The sequence below is a fragment of the Geospiza fortis genome, unplaced genomic scaffold (genome assembly GCF_000277835.1).
Source record: "Geospiza fortis unplaced genomic scaffold, GeoFor_1.0 scaffold61, whole genome shotgun sequence".
NCBI classification, from domain to species: domain Eukaryota; kingdom Metazoa; phylum Chordata; class Aves; order Passeriformes; family Thraupidae; genus Geospiza; species Geospiza fortis.
In genome coordinates this window covers 1764994-1780247 of record NW_005054430.1, presented here as the reverse complement: position 1 = coordinate 1780247, position 15254 = coordinate 1764994, and the positions used below count along the sequence as shown (strand labels likewise).

The 15254-nt window shown below is 52.4% G+C and overlaps 1 protein-coding gene across 1 annotated transcript in view; it reads left to right on the top strand.

Annotated features, from left to right (window-relative positions):
• Positions 1-15254, top strand: part of AHCYL2 (adenosylhomocysteinase like 2) — a 26978-nt gene that overhangs the window by 9345 nt on the left and 2379 nt on the right. Inside the window, exons 5-13 of the mRNA XM_031061907.1 lie at positions 1893-1987; positions 5987-6093; positions 7225-7341; positions 9005-9068; positions 11196-11284; positions 12785-12855; positions 13405-13499; positions 14565-14669; positions 15239-15254. The exon at positions 15239-15254 is cut by the window's right edge and continues 57 nt beyond it. Of these exons, the coding sequence (XP_030917767.1) occupies positions 1893-1987; positions 5987-6093; positions 7225-7341; positions 9005-9068; positions 11196-11284; positions 12785-12855; positions 13405-13499; positions 14565-14669; positions 15239-15254 (759 nt within the window). The remainder of the gene's footprint in view (positions 1-1892; positions 1988-5986; positions 6094-7224; positions 7342-9004; positions 9069-11195; positions 11285-12784; positions 12856-13404; positions 13500-14564; positions 14670-15238) is intronic.

Below are 15254 nucleotides of genomic sequence, written 5' to 3'. Positions count from 1 at the left end.
TCCTGCTGTATTTTCTAGGGAATTTTTGATGCCCTGTTGTTTTTAGCTCACTTATCGCCCCTTGGAGGCTTTTTTCCCTGCATTCTCTTCAGTTTAGGATAAACCTGCAGCACAAAATCACCCTTTCCCAAAGCTCTGGAACTCTTGGAATAGTTTGGGTTTTTTTCTAGACTTATCCAGGTAAAATCTTTGGTCTTGCTCAGGTAAAATCCTTGGTAAGAATGTCATTTATAAGCTGAAGCTGGAAGTTGTTTTGCTCCGAGAAATGAAACTAAATTGAGTTTCAGTTCTATAATTGGGGCATAACTCAGGTGAAAGAGAGAATTTGGGGGGAATGTGATTCATGGAGCAGAAACTGAGCGTGTGGGGGTTACCTGGGAAATCCTGGGTGTGTCCAGGGCTTTACCTGGCTAAATCCAATGGTTTTCCCTAAAACCAGGATTTTACCTGGGTAAGCCAAGGGTTTTACCTGGGTACATCCAGGGATTTTACATAGAAAAAGACCGAGGGTTTTACCTGGATAAATCCAGGGATTTTACCTGGGTAAGATCAGGGATTTTACTCAGGTAAATCCAAGGGTTTTACCTGGGTAAGATCAGGGATTTTACCTGGGTAATGACAGGAATTCTACCTGGGCAAAACCAGGGATTTGACATGGAAAAGACCAAGAGTTTCACCTGGATAAGACCAGGGGTTTTACCTGGATAAATCCAAGGGTTTTAACTGGGTAATGCCAAGGATTTTATCTGGATAAATCCAGGGATTTTACCTGGGTAATGCCAAGGATTTTACTTGGATAAATCCAGGGATTTTACCTGGGTAATGACAGGAATTCTACCTTGGCAAAACCAGGGATTTGACATGGAAAAGACCAAGAGTTTCACCTAGATAAGACCAGGGGTTTTACCTGGATAAATCCAAGGGTTCTCCCTGGGTAATGCCAAGGATTTTATCTGGATAAATCCAGGGATTTTACCTGGGTTAGGCCAGGGATTTTACCTGAGTAAATTCAAGGGTTTTACCTGGGAAAGGCCATGGATTTTACCTGGATAAGATCAAAGAATTTACCTGGGTAATGCCAAGGATTTTTCCTGAGTGAGTGAGGAGGCCAAGGACTTTCCCTGGGTAAGACCAGGGATTTAACCCGAGTAAATCCAGGCCAGGGATTTTACCTGAGTGAGGTCTAGGATTTTACCTGAGTAAATTCAGGGGTTTTACCTGGGTGAAGCCAAGGATTTCACCTGAATAAATCCGGAGATTTCACCTGAATAAATCCCGGGATTTTACCTGGGCAGGTCCAGGGATTTTACCTGAGTCATATCAAGGATTTTACCTGGGTGAGTCCAATGGTTTTACCTGGATAATTCCAGGGGTTTTACCTGGATAAATCCAAGGGTTCTCCCTGGGTAATGCCAAGGATTTTATCTGGATAAATCCAGGGATTTTACCTGGGTAAGGCCAGGGATTTTACCTGGATAAGTCCAGGGGTTTTACCTGGATAATTCCAGGGGTTTTACCTAGATAAGACCAAGGATTTTACCTGGATAAGACCTGGGATTTTACCTGAGTGAGGCCAAGGATTTTACCTGGGCAAGTCCAGGGGTTTTACCTGGATAAATCCAGGGATTTTACCTACATAATTCCAGGGGTTTTACCTGAGTAAGCCCAAAGATTTTACCTGGTTAAAGTCAGGGAATTCACCTGCCTGAAGCCACAGGTTTGACCCCGCGCTCTGGGACACGCAGAAGAAGCCAAACCCACCGTGGGTCTTGCTGGCTGAAGCTGAGTAATAATTGAATCTATTAAATTAACGCACTAATTAATAAATCAGTGTCCAGGAGCTGATTCCCACGGGATTTTCCTGCCTTAACCCCCTGTCCCTCCCTGGCCAGGGTTCCCAGTGTTTGCCTGGAAGGGCGAATCCGAGGACGATTTCTGGTGGTGCATCGACCGCTGCGTCAACGTCGAGGGCTGGCAGCCCAACATGGTGAGTTGGGAAACACCTGGAACACTCCCACCTGGAAAAATCCCGCCTGGAGAGGCAAGGGAAAGGCAGCTGAAATCTCCTGGATCTCACCAAGCGAGGTTTGGTTTCAGTGCTTCCAAAAGAAGCTGCGTTAATGCAGTTTTTTGGGGTGTTTCGTTTGATTTCAGAGCATCTCGCTGCAGTTTAAGCTGCTAAAAATGGCTCCAAATCAGTATTTTTTGAGAAGAGTTTTTCACCCTTTTCACCCTTAAATTCTCACCTTTGGCTGAGGTGATTTTTAGGAACAAAGCCCAGATTTTTCCGTGATTTCCACACTTTAAACCACACAAACCTCAGGTACCCAACTCCCTTTTTATCCTGCCCTCGTTTCCAGGGAAAACAGAGAACCTGGAATTGGGTGAGCAGAATAATTTTCAGCTGTCAGATGTGCTGCTTTCATCACATTTCCCCAAGGATTTTGAGCCCTGGTGCTCCTGATCTAAATATGGGAAGTGATCAAAGGTGGAAATGTGGATCTGAGTTGGGTTTTTGCCAATATTGGCTCGTTTGAGGTGGGATTTTTGTCCCTTCCAGTCGCTGTCACCTTTAAAAAGAACCAGGAGTGTCAAAAAAATCCACCCCCGAGGTATCAGACTGAGTCTAGACCTGAGAGCAGCTTTGTTCTGCTCTTTGAGGAATCATTTCCCATCCAAAATGGCACTTTTGGAGCAAGTCAGAGTCCCAGAAATTGTGGATTTTGCTTTCCCAGGATCTCTTCATTCTGGGACTGTTTTCAGACCTGCTCCTGGAGCATGGAAATGATGGAGGGAGCACCAGGATCTTGGATCTGTTCCCAGAGATCTTGCTGGATTTTGGAGATCTGTGGTTTTAGAGATAAGAAATTATTTAAAATGGTTTTAGAGATAAGAAACAGGACGCTGGGTGAGGAGCAGGGTGTGAGAAGGATCTTGAAGTTTTTGAATTATGGAATGGTTTGGGTTCCACAGGGACACCTCCCACCATCCCAGGCTGCTCCAGGCCCCATCCAGCCTGGCCCTGGACATTCCAGGGGTCAATGGGCAGCCCCAGCTGCTCTGGGAATTCTGTGCCCCCCTCAATTTTCCCATCATTGCTCCCTGGTCCTTGGACATGGGGCCAGTTCATTCTGGGATCCTTCATGGGAGGCTCTGGGAATTCTGACCCTCAGGGGAAGGCTCCCTCTGGACAGGAATAGTTCAGAAAAGGGATTTCTTTCTGAAAAATACAGAATCTGCCAGGTTTCCTTCATGGAAAAACCTCTCTGGGGATTTTCTGCTGGAGAAAACATTGGATGGAAGGGCTGAGGGAGGGAGTTGGTGACTTGGAGAGAAGCTCCAGGGCTGCCAAGGCTGCTTTTCTCCAGGAAAAATTATTTATTTCTCAATTGAAGTGTTTCCCACCCAACAAAAAACCCCATACCTGCTTGGAAGAATAGAATTGAGGCCAAACCTACAAAAAGCTGGGAAAGCTTCAGGAATGTGGGATGAGCTGTTGGATGTTGGGGTGTCACACCAAGGTGAGCTCCCAGCCCCTCCAGGGACCTCTCTGTGGGGTTTCCATCCCCTGCTCTCCCAGGAAAGGGGAACCTGCCAAGGGCTGGCTTCTCTCTTGGAAGAGGATTCAACATTAAACAGGGATTAATGAAATGAAGAGTCCTGGGAGCCAGGGAATTCCGGATTCTGAATTCCAAATTCCTCCCTGGCTGGCCCAGGAGGGCTCCCAGTTCCAATTAACCCTTCCCAGCCCGTGGATGGGACACAGAGCTGGGGATGGATTCCCTGGGGACACGGAGCTGGGGATGGATTCCCTGGAGACTCCTGGGGACACAGAGCTGGGGATGGATCCCCTGGAGATTCCTGGGGACATGGAGCTGGGGATGGAGTCCCTGGGGACAAGGAGCCGGGGATGGATTCCCTGGAGACTCCATGGATTCCCTGGAGACTCCTGGGGACACGGATCCAGGGATGGAGTCCCTGGAGACTCCTGGGGACCTGGAGCTGGGGATGGATTTCCTGGAGACTCTGGGGACGCGGATCCAGGGATGGATTCCCTGGGGACACGGAGCTGGGGATGGAGTCCATGGAGAATCCTGGGGACACAGAGCTCGGGATGGAGCCCCTGGAGACTCTGGGGACACGGAGCCGGGGATGGATTCCATGGAGACTCCATGGATTCCCTGGAGACTCCTGGGGACACGGAGCCAGAGATGGAGTCCCTGGAGGACACCCTGTGCTCCCAGGAGCTCTGGAGGAGCAGCTGCTCCCCGGCGCTCACCGCAGCGGAAATTCCGGCAGTTCTGGAAAAGGTGGGGACAGAACGTTCCCAAGGAGCTCTGTGTCCCTGGGTGGCAGCGTGGTGGCCCCACAAAGCCACCAGCAGAGCTGGGCAGTGTCCCCTCTGTGCCAGGAGAGGGAGAGCTCCTTTCTCCTGGGAAGGCGCCGTAGGGTCCCTGCCGAGCTCCAGCTGCAGCACACGGGCAGGGACGGGGATGCTTCCACCCAGGGCTGGGATTCTGGGACACCCAGAATTCCCCAAATCCCTGCAAGCCACGTCCTTCAACTCCTGGCTGCTGTGGGATGGGGAAAATCTGGGAGGTGCCTCAGGGCAGGGCCCCTTTCCTGGCCCCAGAACAGAGCTGTGAGTGCAGGGATTCCCTGAACCCTCCCTGGCATCCCTGGGGAACGGATCGAGCAGCCTCTGGCCACGGGATGATGAGTGATGATTGATGATGATGATGATGAAGTGAGAAATCTTGGAGGAGGAGATGGAGGGTGAGGAGGGCAATGATGCAGTGAGAAGTCTTTGACATCAGTGCATGGAATGTGCAAGGATGGTGATGATGATGAGGACGATGATGATGCAGTCAGAATTCCTGACATTGGAATAGGGAACATGCAAAGAAGAGGATGAAGATGATGGTGATGGTGATGATGAAGTGAGGAGGATGAAGAAGATGATGATGGTGATGATGAAGTGAGAAGTCTTTGATCTCAGTGTATAGAATATGGAAGAAGGAGGAGTAGTAGGGAGTAGTAGTAGGAGTAGGAGTAGGAGGAGGAGGAGGAGGAGGAGGAGGAGAAGGAGGAGGAGGAGAAGAAGAAGGGGAGGAGGAGGAGGATGCAGTGAGAAGTCTTTAACTTTGGTGTAGGAAGTGTTCAAAGAGTGAGATGAGGATGATGATGATGATGATGATAATGATGATGATGCAGTGAAAAGTCTTTGACTTCAGTGTGTGGAATATGCAAGGATGAGGATGATGATGAAGTGAGAAGTCTGATCTCAGTTTATGGAATATGGAAGGAGGAAGGAGAAGGAGGAGGAGGAGAAGAAGAAGGGGAGGAGGAGGAGGATGCAGTGAGAAGTCTTTAACTTTGGTGTAGGAAGTGTTCAAAGAGTGACAGTGAGAAGTCTTTAACTTTGGTGTAGAGAATGTGCAAAGAGTGGGATGATGATGATGATGATGCAGTAAAAAGTCTTTGACATCAGTGTGTGGAATATGCAAGGATGAGCATGAAGATGATGGTGATGATGATGATGGTGACTCTGAGGCTGCTGTCACCCTGTGCAGCCCCTGGACACCTCCCTGCCCGGGGTGCCCTCTGCTCCCTGTTTTCCCTGGAGTCCAGCAGGATTCTCGCCCTTCCCACCTTGCCCAGGCCACCTGGGGGCAGGAGGATGTGGCAAACTCCACATTTGGGTTTTTTCGTTTTCTTGGACCTTTTCTTCTCCAGGGGACCCCTCTGAGCCCTGCACCTCTCCTGGGTGCCGTTCCAGGTGTTTCCACACACATCAGACTGCCCAAGCTCTTGGACCTCTCTTTTCCCTGGAATTCTGAGATTTCTGGGACGGAGTTGTTTTCCTGCCTGCCCTTCCCAAGGCAGTTTGCCAGAGTTTCCCTCTCCTCGCTCACCTGCAGTGTGTTCATTGCAGCAGTGGCTCCCTGCCTGGCCCCAGGTGACTCTGTGGCTGTTTCCATTCCAGATCCTGGATGATGGGGGAGATCTCACCCACTGGATCTACAAGAAGTACCCCAACATGTTCAAGAAGATCAAGGGCATCGTGGAGGAGAGCGTCACCGGCGTGCACAGGTTTGGGACAGAGCTCAGCCCTGAGCCCCCTCCAGCAGCACCTGGGCTCTGCTCTCCCAGGCCTGGCTTTGAGGGGAAACTGCTTCACTCTGAGCTCCCAGCAGGAGCAGCAGCCCCTCCTGGGCTGGGAGGAGAGGCTCTCACCTGCTGTGGAGATGGAACAGGAGGGGTGAGGAGGCAGCCAAGAGCCCAGGCCTGCCCTAAATCCGTGGGAAGAAGTGAGATTTGGGAAGAGGAACTGAGCTGTTTCTGGGGAAGGGATGAGTGAGGAGTGAAATCCCTCAGTCCCTGGCAGGAGCAGAGCTGGGGTGGGAGCAGCTCTGGGGGCTGGGAGGTGTCACAGGAGCTTTTCCATGGAATTCATCCCATCCCAGGTGCCAGGGAACAGGGAGCTGAGGAGAGCAGCACTGCTGGCTGAGTTCTTGCAGGGGGAGAGGCTTGGCTGCAGCTCTGAGCTGGATCACAGCTTGGCCAGAGGTTCAGGCAGCTCCTGGAACAGGGAAATGAAATGTGTGAAACAGGGAGATGGCTCCAGCTCTGCACCAGCGGGGTCAGGGGGAGGACTGGTGATATTTTTAGGATCTGAAATCCCAGTGTGGGAAGAATTGATTCCCAAAGGCAGGTTCTCCTTCCCGAGGGCTGGAGCAGGAACAGGATTTCCAGATTCTCTTGAAAGAGGAGTCACAGTGAGGTGTTTAAATTCATTTTTAGTGATTTTCCTGCTATGAGGAGTTGAGTCTGTGCCCAGAGCTGAGAGCAGGGGGATGCTGGAGCAGGGAAGGCTGCAGGGAGAGCTTCCAGCACATTGCAGGGCCTGCAGGGGCTCCAGGAGAGCTGCAGAGGGACTGGGGCCAAGGCCTGCAGGGACAGCACCCAGGGAATGGCTCCCACTGCCAGAGGGCAGGCATGGATGGCATCTTGGCAATGAGGAATTCCTGGCTGGGCTGGCATTGCCAGAGCAGCTGGGGCTGCCCCTGCATCCCTGGCAGTGCCCAAGGCCAGGCTGGACATTGGGACAGTGTCCAGTGCCCCCACCATGGCCAGGCTGATCTTCAGGGCCCTTCCCATCCCAAAGCCCCTGAGTGCAGGGCTGAGTTCCCTGGATAACCCCCGGCTCCGTGCCCGTGCCAGGCTGTACCAGCTCTCCAAGGCGGGGAAGCTCTGCGTGCCAGCCATGAACGTCAACGACTCGGTCACCAAGCAGAAGTTTGACAACCTCTACTGCTGCAGGGAGTCCATCCTGGATGGGTGAGGGGGATCCCAGGGGAACAGGGAGGGATCCCAGGGGAATGGGGAGGGATTCCTACAGGGAATGGGGAGGAATTCACATGGGGAATGGGGAGGAATCCCCACGGGGAATGGGGAGGAATTCCCACAAGGAATGGGGAGGAATTCCTACAGGGAACAGGGAAGAATTCCCACAGGGAATGGGGAGGAATTCCCACAGGGAACTGGAAGGAATTTCTACAAGGAACAGGAAGGAATTCCTACAGGGAAGAGGGAAGAATTCCCATGGGGGAATGGGAGAACGGGGACGAATTCCCACAAGGAATGGGGAGGAATGCCCACAGGGAACTGGAAGGAAATTCTACAAGGAACAGGAAGGACTTCCTACAGGGAAGCGGGAAGAATTCCCATGGGGGAATGGGAGATCAGGGAGGAATTCCCACAGGGCTCTGCTCTGCTGCAATTGGATCATCTCGGCTCAATTCGTGTGTCAGAGGAGAATAAAACCCTTCCCTACCTCTGGTGCACGTCAGAATTCCTGTCCTGTCCCTCTCCCCTTGGGATAAAATCTGCCTGTGTGCCGTGTGTGTCCCTCTGTCCCTGTGCCCTCTCCAGCTCCTTATTCCCTTTCTTTTCATGGAATTGGGTGTCCCTGTCCCTCCAGCCCCAAATTCCATCACGGCCAAGTGAGGCTGGGACAGGTTTTGTCCTTGTTGTGACATTTGTGACACAACCCATGAGCAATCCGTGGATTTGGGATGTGCAGCAGCCCCTTCCAAGGAACAGGGAATGGGAATAATGGAGGGGTGTGAAATATGGGAACAGGATTGCCAGAGCAGCTGGGGCTGCCCCTGCATCCCTGGAATGGCCAAGGCCAGGCTGGGCACTGGGGCTGGAGCAGCCTGGGACAGTGGGAGGTGTCCCTGGGATGGGATGGGATGGGATGGGATGGGATGGGATGGGATGGGATGGGATGGGATGGGATGGGATGGGATGGGATTTAAGGTCCTTCCCAACCCAAAAAGTCCAGGGATTCCATGCAAACCCCTTGGAGGTAAATCGGGATTTGGGTTCAGCCCGGTGCAGGAATTTGAGACGGGGTCAGGGCAGAGGAGAGCGGAGGTGCCTCAAAGCTGCTGCGGGTTTTGGCTGAATTCCCCTGGAAAAGGGAGGGAATTTCACCTTCCCTGCACTGCTAACCTATTTACTCCCGAGCTAAAAATAGCCTGGAATGTAGGACACGCTCAGGGAGGGAGCAGAAGGAAACCAGAGGAAGGGGGAGCTTCATTTGGGAAAAGCTCTGGGGTTCTGGCAAGGAGATCCCACTGCCCTGCTGCTCCTGGGGCTCTTCCTTGGGGGGCACCTGGGGTTGACAGTAAAAATTCAGATTAAAGGATTTTTCGAGAGCATTTTCAATATTTTGGAAGTGTCAAAACAAAGGGAAATTAATAAAAATCAACAAAAAAAGGGCTCCAAACCCAAATTCCATCCTCTTTGTTGGAAGAACAAAAGAACCCCCACCCTTCCCAAAGGCAAAGGGAATTTTTAGATGCTTTTGGGGTTGTCTCTTCCCTGGGAATTTCAGGGATGCAGGATCCAGCTGTGGCTCCATCCTTGGAGCAGCTCTTAGTGCTGGGCTGGAATTCTGACCTTTAATTGGGTTTTTTTTCCCCTTTTTCCTCAGCCTGAAGAGGACAACAGACATGATGTTTGGAGGGAAGCAGGTGGTGGTTTGTGGCTATGGGGAGGTAAGGGGCTCCATATTCCCAATTTTCCCCCTTTTCCCACTGGGAATTCCATGTGTAAACCCTCAGCACGGCTTCCCCCACCCTCAGGTCTTTGCTCTGCACCTGCAGGACCCCCCAGACCCCATGAGTTTGCCAAAAACTGAAAGTTTTCTTCATTTCTTTATTATTAAAGAGATGCCAAAGCTGAATTTAAAAAAAATACATTAAATATTCTGCATATCTTTAATATCTGGATATTGGCATGCCCACATATTGATACAACAGATATTTTTATAATTTGAATATTATATTTAATCTGATTTTACTGAAATCAGAGGTTCTGCAGATATTCTGGGCATTCCAGTGTGATCAGGAGAGAATTAATCTTGATTTTTCCCTTCACCCACCCTCTCTCCACATGGGAATATTCCTCTTTTCCCAGTTTTTCTCAGGACCAGTTCACACCAGTTACAGTGGGTGCTCTACTGGAATTTTTTCTAATGTCCAAGCAGCTGGAATGGGTCCGGTTTTCCTGCTGTAATCCCATTTGGGGGAACATTTTAACCTGGATTCCCTCATTAACCTTCCAAGGTTCATTACCCCTAACGTTCCCTGAGTGGAGCAAAGGCTGCAGGAGGCTCTGGAGCTTCCCCTGGCATCACTTGGGATGTTTTGGGGGAAAAGAACCCCAGGGAGCAGAACCAGCGGGGTTTGTAGTGCCCGTCTGCCCTAAGGCAGGCCTGGCTCTCAGCTTGCCCCAGCCCCAGGAAAAATTCAGATTAAAGGATTTTTCGAGAGCATTTTCAATATTTTGGAAGTGTCAAAACAAAGGGAAATTAATAAAAATCAACAAAAAAAGGGCTCCAAACCCAAATTCCATCCTCTTTGTTGGAAGAACAAAAGAACCCCCACCCTTCCCAAAGGCAAAGGGAATTTTTAGATGCTTTTGGGGTTGTCTCTTCCCCGGGAATTTCAGGGATGCAGGATCCAGCTGTGGCTCCATCCTTGGAGCAGCTCTTAGTGCTGGGCTGGAATTCTGACCTTTAATTGGGTTTTTTTTCCCCTTTTTCCTCAGCCTGAAGAGGACAACAGACATGATGTTTGGAGGGAAGCAGGTGGTGGTTTGTGGCTATGGGGAGGTAAGGGGCTCCATATTCCCAATTTTCCCCCTTTTCCCACTGGGAATTCCATGTGTAAACCCTCAGCACGGCTTCCCCCACCCTCAGGTCTTTGCTCTGCACCTGCAGGACCCCCCAGACCCCATGAGTTTGCCAAAAACTGAAATTTTTCTTCATTTCTTTATTATTAAAGAGATGCCAAAGCTGAATTTAAAAAAAATACATTAAATATTCTGCATATCTTTAATATCTGGATATTGGCATGCCCATATATTGATACAACAGATATTTTTATAATTTGAATATTATATTTAATCTGATTTTACTGAAATCAGAGGTTCTGCAGATATTCTGGGCATTCCAGTGTGATCAGGAGAGAATTAATCTTGATTTTTCCCTTCACCCACCCTCTCTCCACATGGGAATATTCCTCTTTTCCCAGTTTTTCTCAGGACCAGTTCACACCAGTTACAGTGGGTGCTCTACTGGAATTTTTTCTAATGTCCAAGCAGCTGGAATGGGTCCGGTTTTCCTGCTGTAATCCCATTTGGGGGAACATTTTAACCTGGATTCCCTCATTAACCTTCCAAGGTTCATTACCCCTAACGTTCCCTGAGTGGAGCAAAGGCTGCAGGAGGCTCTGGAGCTTCCCCTGGCATCACTTGGGATGTTTTGGGGGAAAAGAACCCCAGGGAGCAGAACCAGCGGGGTTTGTAGTGCCCGTCTGCCCTAAGGCAGGCCTGGCTCTCAGCTTGCCCCAGCCCCAGGGGTTGGTGCCCAGCAATGGGGTTGGTGCCCCAGGAGCAGGGTTGGTGCCCAGCAGTGGGGTTGGTGCCCCAGCAGTGGGGTTGGTGCCCCAGGAGCAGGGTTGGTGCCCAGCAGTGGGGTTGGTGCCCAGCAGTGGGGTTGGTGCCCAGCAATGGGGTTGGTGCCCCAGCAGTGGGGTTGGTGCCCCAGGAGCAGGGTTGGTGCCCAGCAGTGGGGTTGGTGCCCAGCAGTGGGGTCCCTGAGCCCGTCCCTGTTGTTGCAGGTGGGCAAGGGCTGCTGTGCTGCCCTCAAGGCCATGGGCTCCATCGTCTACGTCACCGAGATCGACCCCATCTGCGCCCTGCAGGCCTGGTAGGGCTGGAACCCTTCATCTGCCCTGAAATCCCTTCCCAAGGGATTCCTGCAGCCCAGCTCTGCCCTGGGGCCTGCCCTAAAGCTTCTCCTGGTTTATCCTGTCCCACAAATGCCCTAAAACATCTCCTGGTTTATCCCATTTGCCCTAAAGCATCTCCCACTTTATCTCACCTGTCCTAAAGCTTCTCCTGGTTTATCCCATCCCAGAAATGCCCTAAAGCTTCTCCTGGTTTATCCTGTCCCAGGAAAGGGCCCTGTCCTAAAACATCTCCTGGTTTATCCCATCCCAGAAATGCCCTAAAACATCTCCTGGTTTATCCCATCCCAGAAAAGGGTCCTGCCCTAAAGCTTCTCCTGGTTTATCCCATCTGCCCTACAGCATCTCCTGGTTTATCCCATCCCAGAAATGCCCTAAAACATCTCCTGGCTTGTCCCATCTGCCCTAAAGCTTCTCCTGATTTGTCCCATCCCATGAAACAGGCCCTGCCCTAAAACATCTCCCAGTTTATCCCATCTGCCCTAAATCTTTTCCTGGTTTATCCCATCCCTCGGCAGCCAGGAGTTTGGGGTGTGGCTTGCAGGGATTTTGGGAATAAGCAGCTCCCTGGCTCTCCCAGGGCCGTGCCCCCACCTCACCCTGGGGGTGTTTGGGGTCCTGTGACCCCCCCAACCCCTCAGCAGACACAGCAGGGTCTGGATCCTCCTTTGCATCCCCAGCTGTGGGACCCCACAAACACCCAGAGCCCCCCAAACCCTCAGCCTGCTCCTCCCCAGCTTGTGGTGCTGAGAGGACTAACGAGTTCTAATTAGCAGAGCTGATGAACTTTTGGGCTGCTCTGCGACCTTCATCCATCCTCAGCTGGGAATTTCCAGCAATCCCTTCCCTGGCCCTGCCCGAGGCAGCAGCAGCAGCAGCAGCACGGGGCCCCTCTCAGGAGGAGCTCGCAGTGGGGAAAAGCTCAGAAATTGGGACATGCAGCAGAAAAAAATGAATTTTATTTTTTTAGTAACTACAATTTTGCAGCTTGTGAGAGGCACAGGAAGGAGCTCTGGGGAGAATTGGCAACGAATCCCAAAAAAAACCCAGCCTGCCCTTGTTATCCCTGAGCTCACCCTGCTGGGGAGGGCAGGGCAGGCCTGCCTGGCCTCAGCACCCTGAGCGTTCTGCAGGTGCCTAAATAAGGATTTTGGGGTGGTGAGAGGCACCCACAGCTTTGGGGTGGTTTTTAGGATGCTCTAAATCCATCCCAGCCTGGATTCTGAGCGGATCCACAGCTCCTGGGTGTTCCCTGCAGGAGGAACAGCTCTGAAAACCCCGTCAGGGTCGAGAATTGAGATTTGCAGATGAGAACAGGACATGGCAAAGCCCCCAGATCCCTTCTCACTTCTCCTCACAAATGCCCCAGAGCCTCCAGGATGACCCCAGGAACTCCCAGTGGCTCATCAGGAGGTCGAGATTGGGATCTGGGCTCACTCTGTCCCTGTTTTCCCTCTCAGCATGGACGGCTTCCGCCTGGTGAAGCTCAACGAGGTCATCAGGCAGGTGGACATCGTCATCACCTGCACAGGTACGGGGCCAGCGGGGCGGGACAGGGACTGCACACCCCAAAAGAGCCCCATGGGGATGCAGACCCCAAAAGGGCCTCATGGGGATGCAGACCCCAAAAGGGCTCCCATGGGATGCACACCCCAAAAGGGCTCCATGGGATGCACACCCCAAAAGGGCCTCATGGGGATGCCGACCCCAAAAGGGCTCCATGGGGATGCACATCCCAAAAGGGCCTCATGGGGATGCACACCCCAAAAGGGATCCCATGGGGATGCACACCCCAAAAGGGATCCCATGGGGATGCACATCCCAAAAGGGATCCCATGGGGATGCACACCCCAAAAGGGATCCCATCGGATGCACACCCCAAAAGAGCCCCATGGGATGCACACCCCAAAAGGGATCCCATGGGGATGCACATCCCAAAAGGGCTCCATGGGGCTGCACACCCCAAAAGGACCCCATAGGGATGCACACCCCAAAAGGGCCCCAGCCCAGCCTGGGCCTGAGGGAAAGCCCCAAATGTGGACCAGGACAGGGGATTTATGCGGGGCTGTGGTGCTGGCAGGGAACAAGAACGTGGTGACCAGGGAACATCTGGACAGGATGAAGAACAGCTGCATTGTCTGCAACATGGGCCACTCCAACACCGAGATCGACGTGGTGAGCACGGCCAGCGGGGCTGGGGGACAGTTTTGGGGTGGGGATGGGGTTTTAGGGGCAGTGATGGTGCTTTGAGGAGACTGTTTTACAGTGGTGGTGCTTTGGGGTTACAGTGGTTTGGGGTGATGGTGTTTTGGGGTGACTGTTTTGGGGTGATGGTGGTTTAGGGTGATGGTGTTTTGGGGTGACAGTATTTGGGGTAACGACATTTAGGATAATGGTATTTTGGGCTGAATCGTGTTTGGGGTGACTTTTTCAGGGTGATGGTGTTTGGGGTTACAGTGATTTAGGAGGATGGTTCTTTTAGGGTCAGAGTGCTTTGGGCTGACAGTGCTTTAGGATAATGGTGTTTTGAGGTGATGGTGCTCTGGGGCAATGGTGTTTGGGGTGGTTGTGCTTTGAGTGGCACTGTTTGGGGTAATGGTGTTTGGGGAGATAGAGTTTTGGGCTAACAGTGTTTGGACTGGTGGTATTTTGGGGAGATGGTGTTTGGGGTGACTGTTTTGGGGTGATGGTGTTTGAGACTGATGGCATTTTGGGCTGACAGTGTTTAGGGCGATGGTGTTTTGGGGTGATGGTGCTTTGGGGTTACAGTGTTTCAGGATGATGGTTCTTTGGGGCAATGGTGTTTGGGGCAACTCTTTTAGGGTCAAAGTGCTTTGGGGTGATGGTGTTTTGCAGTGATGGTGTTTTGGGGCAGTGGTGTTTGGGTGCTTTGAGTGGCACTGTTTGGGGTGATGGTGTTTTGGGGCAGTGGTGTTTGGGTGCTTTGAGTGGCACTGTTTGGGGTGATGGTGCTTTGGGGCAGTGGTGTTTGGGTGCTTTGAGTGGCACTGTTTGGGGTGATGGTGAATCCTCCTCACCAGCTCTTGGGCAGGCATGCTGGAGCTCTGATGTGCTGAGCTCACAGGAGCAGTTCAGGCTGTGACTCACCGAGGTGTCACTGCTCTGGGGCTGGGCTCCAAGGGGACAGTCCCCGGCACTGGCAGGGGTTGCTGCCTGTTCCCATGCCTTTGCTGAGGTCCTGGGCTCCCTGGTGCTGCTGTGACACTTCCCATTTTCCAGGCCAGCCTGCGCACGCCCGAGCTCACCTGGGAGCGGGTGAGGTCCCAGGTGGATCACGTCATCTGGCCCGATGGCAAGAGGATCGTGCTGCTGGCAGAGGTGAGAGCAGCACCTGCAGCTCAGGGTCCCTGTGCCTCGTGGGGTTTGGCTCAGGGAATCCTGGAATCACAGAATGCTTTAGGTGGAAAACACCTCTGAGTCCATCCAGGCCAACCTGTCCCAGCACTGCCAAAGCCACCATGTCCCCAAGTGCCACGTCCACAGGGCTTTAAATCCCTTCAGGGATGGGGACTCCTCCCCTGCCCTGGGCAGTTCCAGTGCCTGAGCACCCTTTCCATGAAGGAATTTCCCCTGAAATCCAATCCAACCTTCCCCTGGCCCAGCCTGAGGCCGTTCCCTCTGCTCCTGTCCCTGTGCCCTGGAGCACAGCCCGACCCCCCCGGCTGTGCCCTCCTGGCAGGGACTTGTGCAGAGCCACAGGGGCCCCCTGAGTTCCTGGGGTGAAGAAAAGCTCCCCTGGTTTACTTCATCCCACTCCAGGGTATCTCCCACTTCCTGAGGGCAGCCACACCCTGGAGCTCGGTGCAGGTGGCACAGCAGGGACACATTGCTCCAGTGGCTCCTGTCCCTCCTGTGGGGTCACAAACTGGGTTTGGTGCCCTGTTGACAGCCAGATTCTGCTTCCCAGGG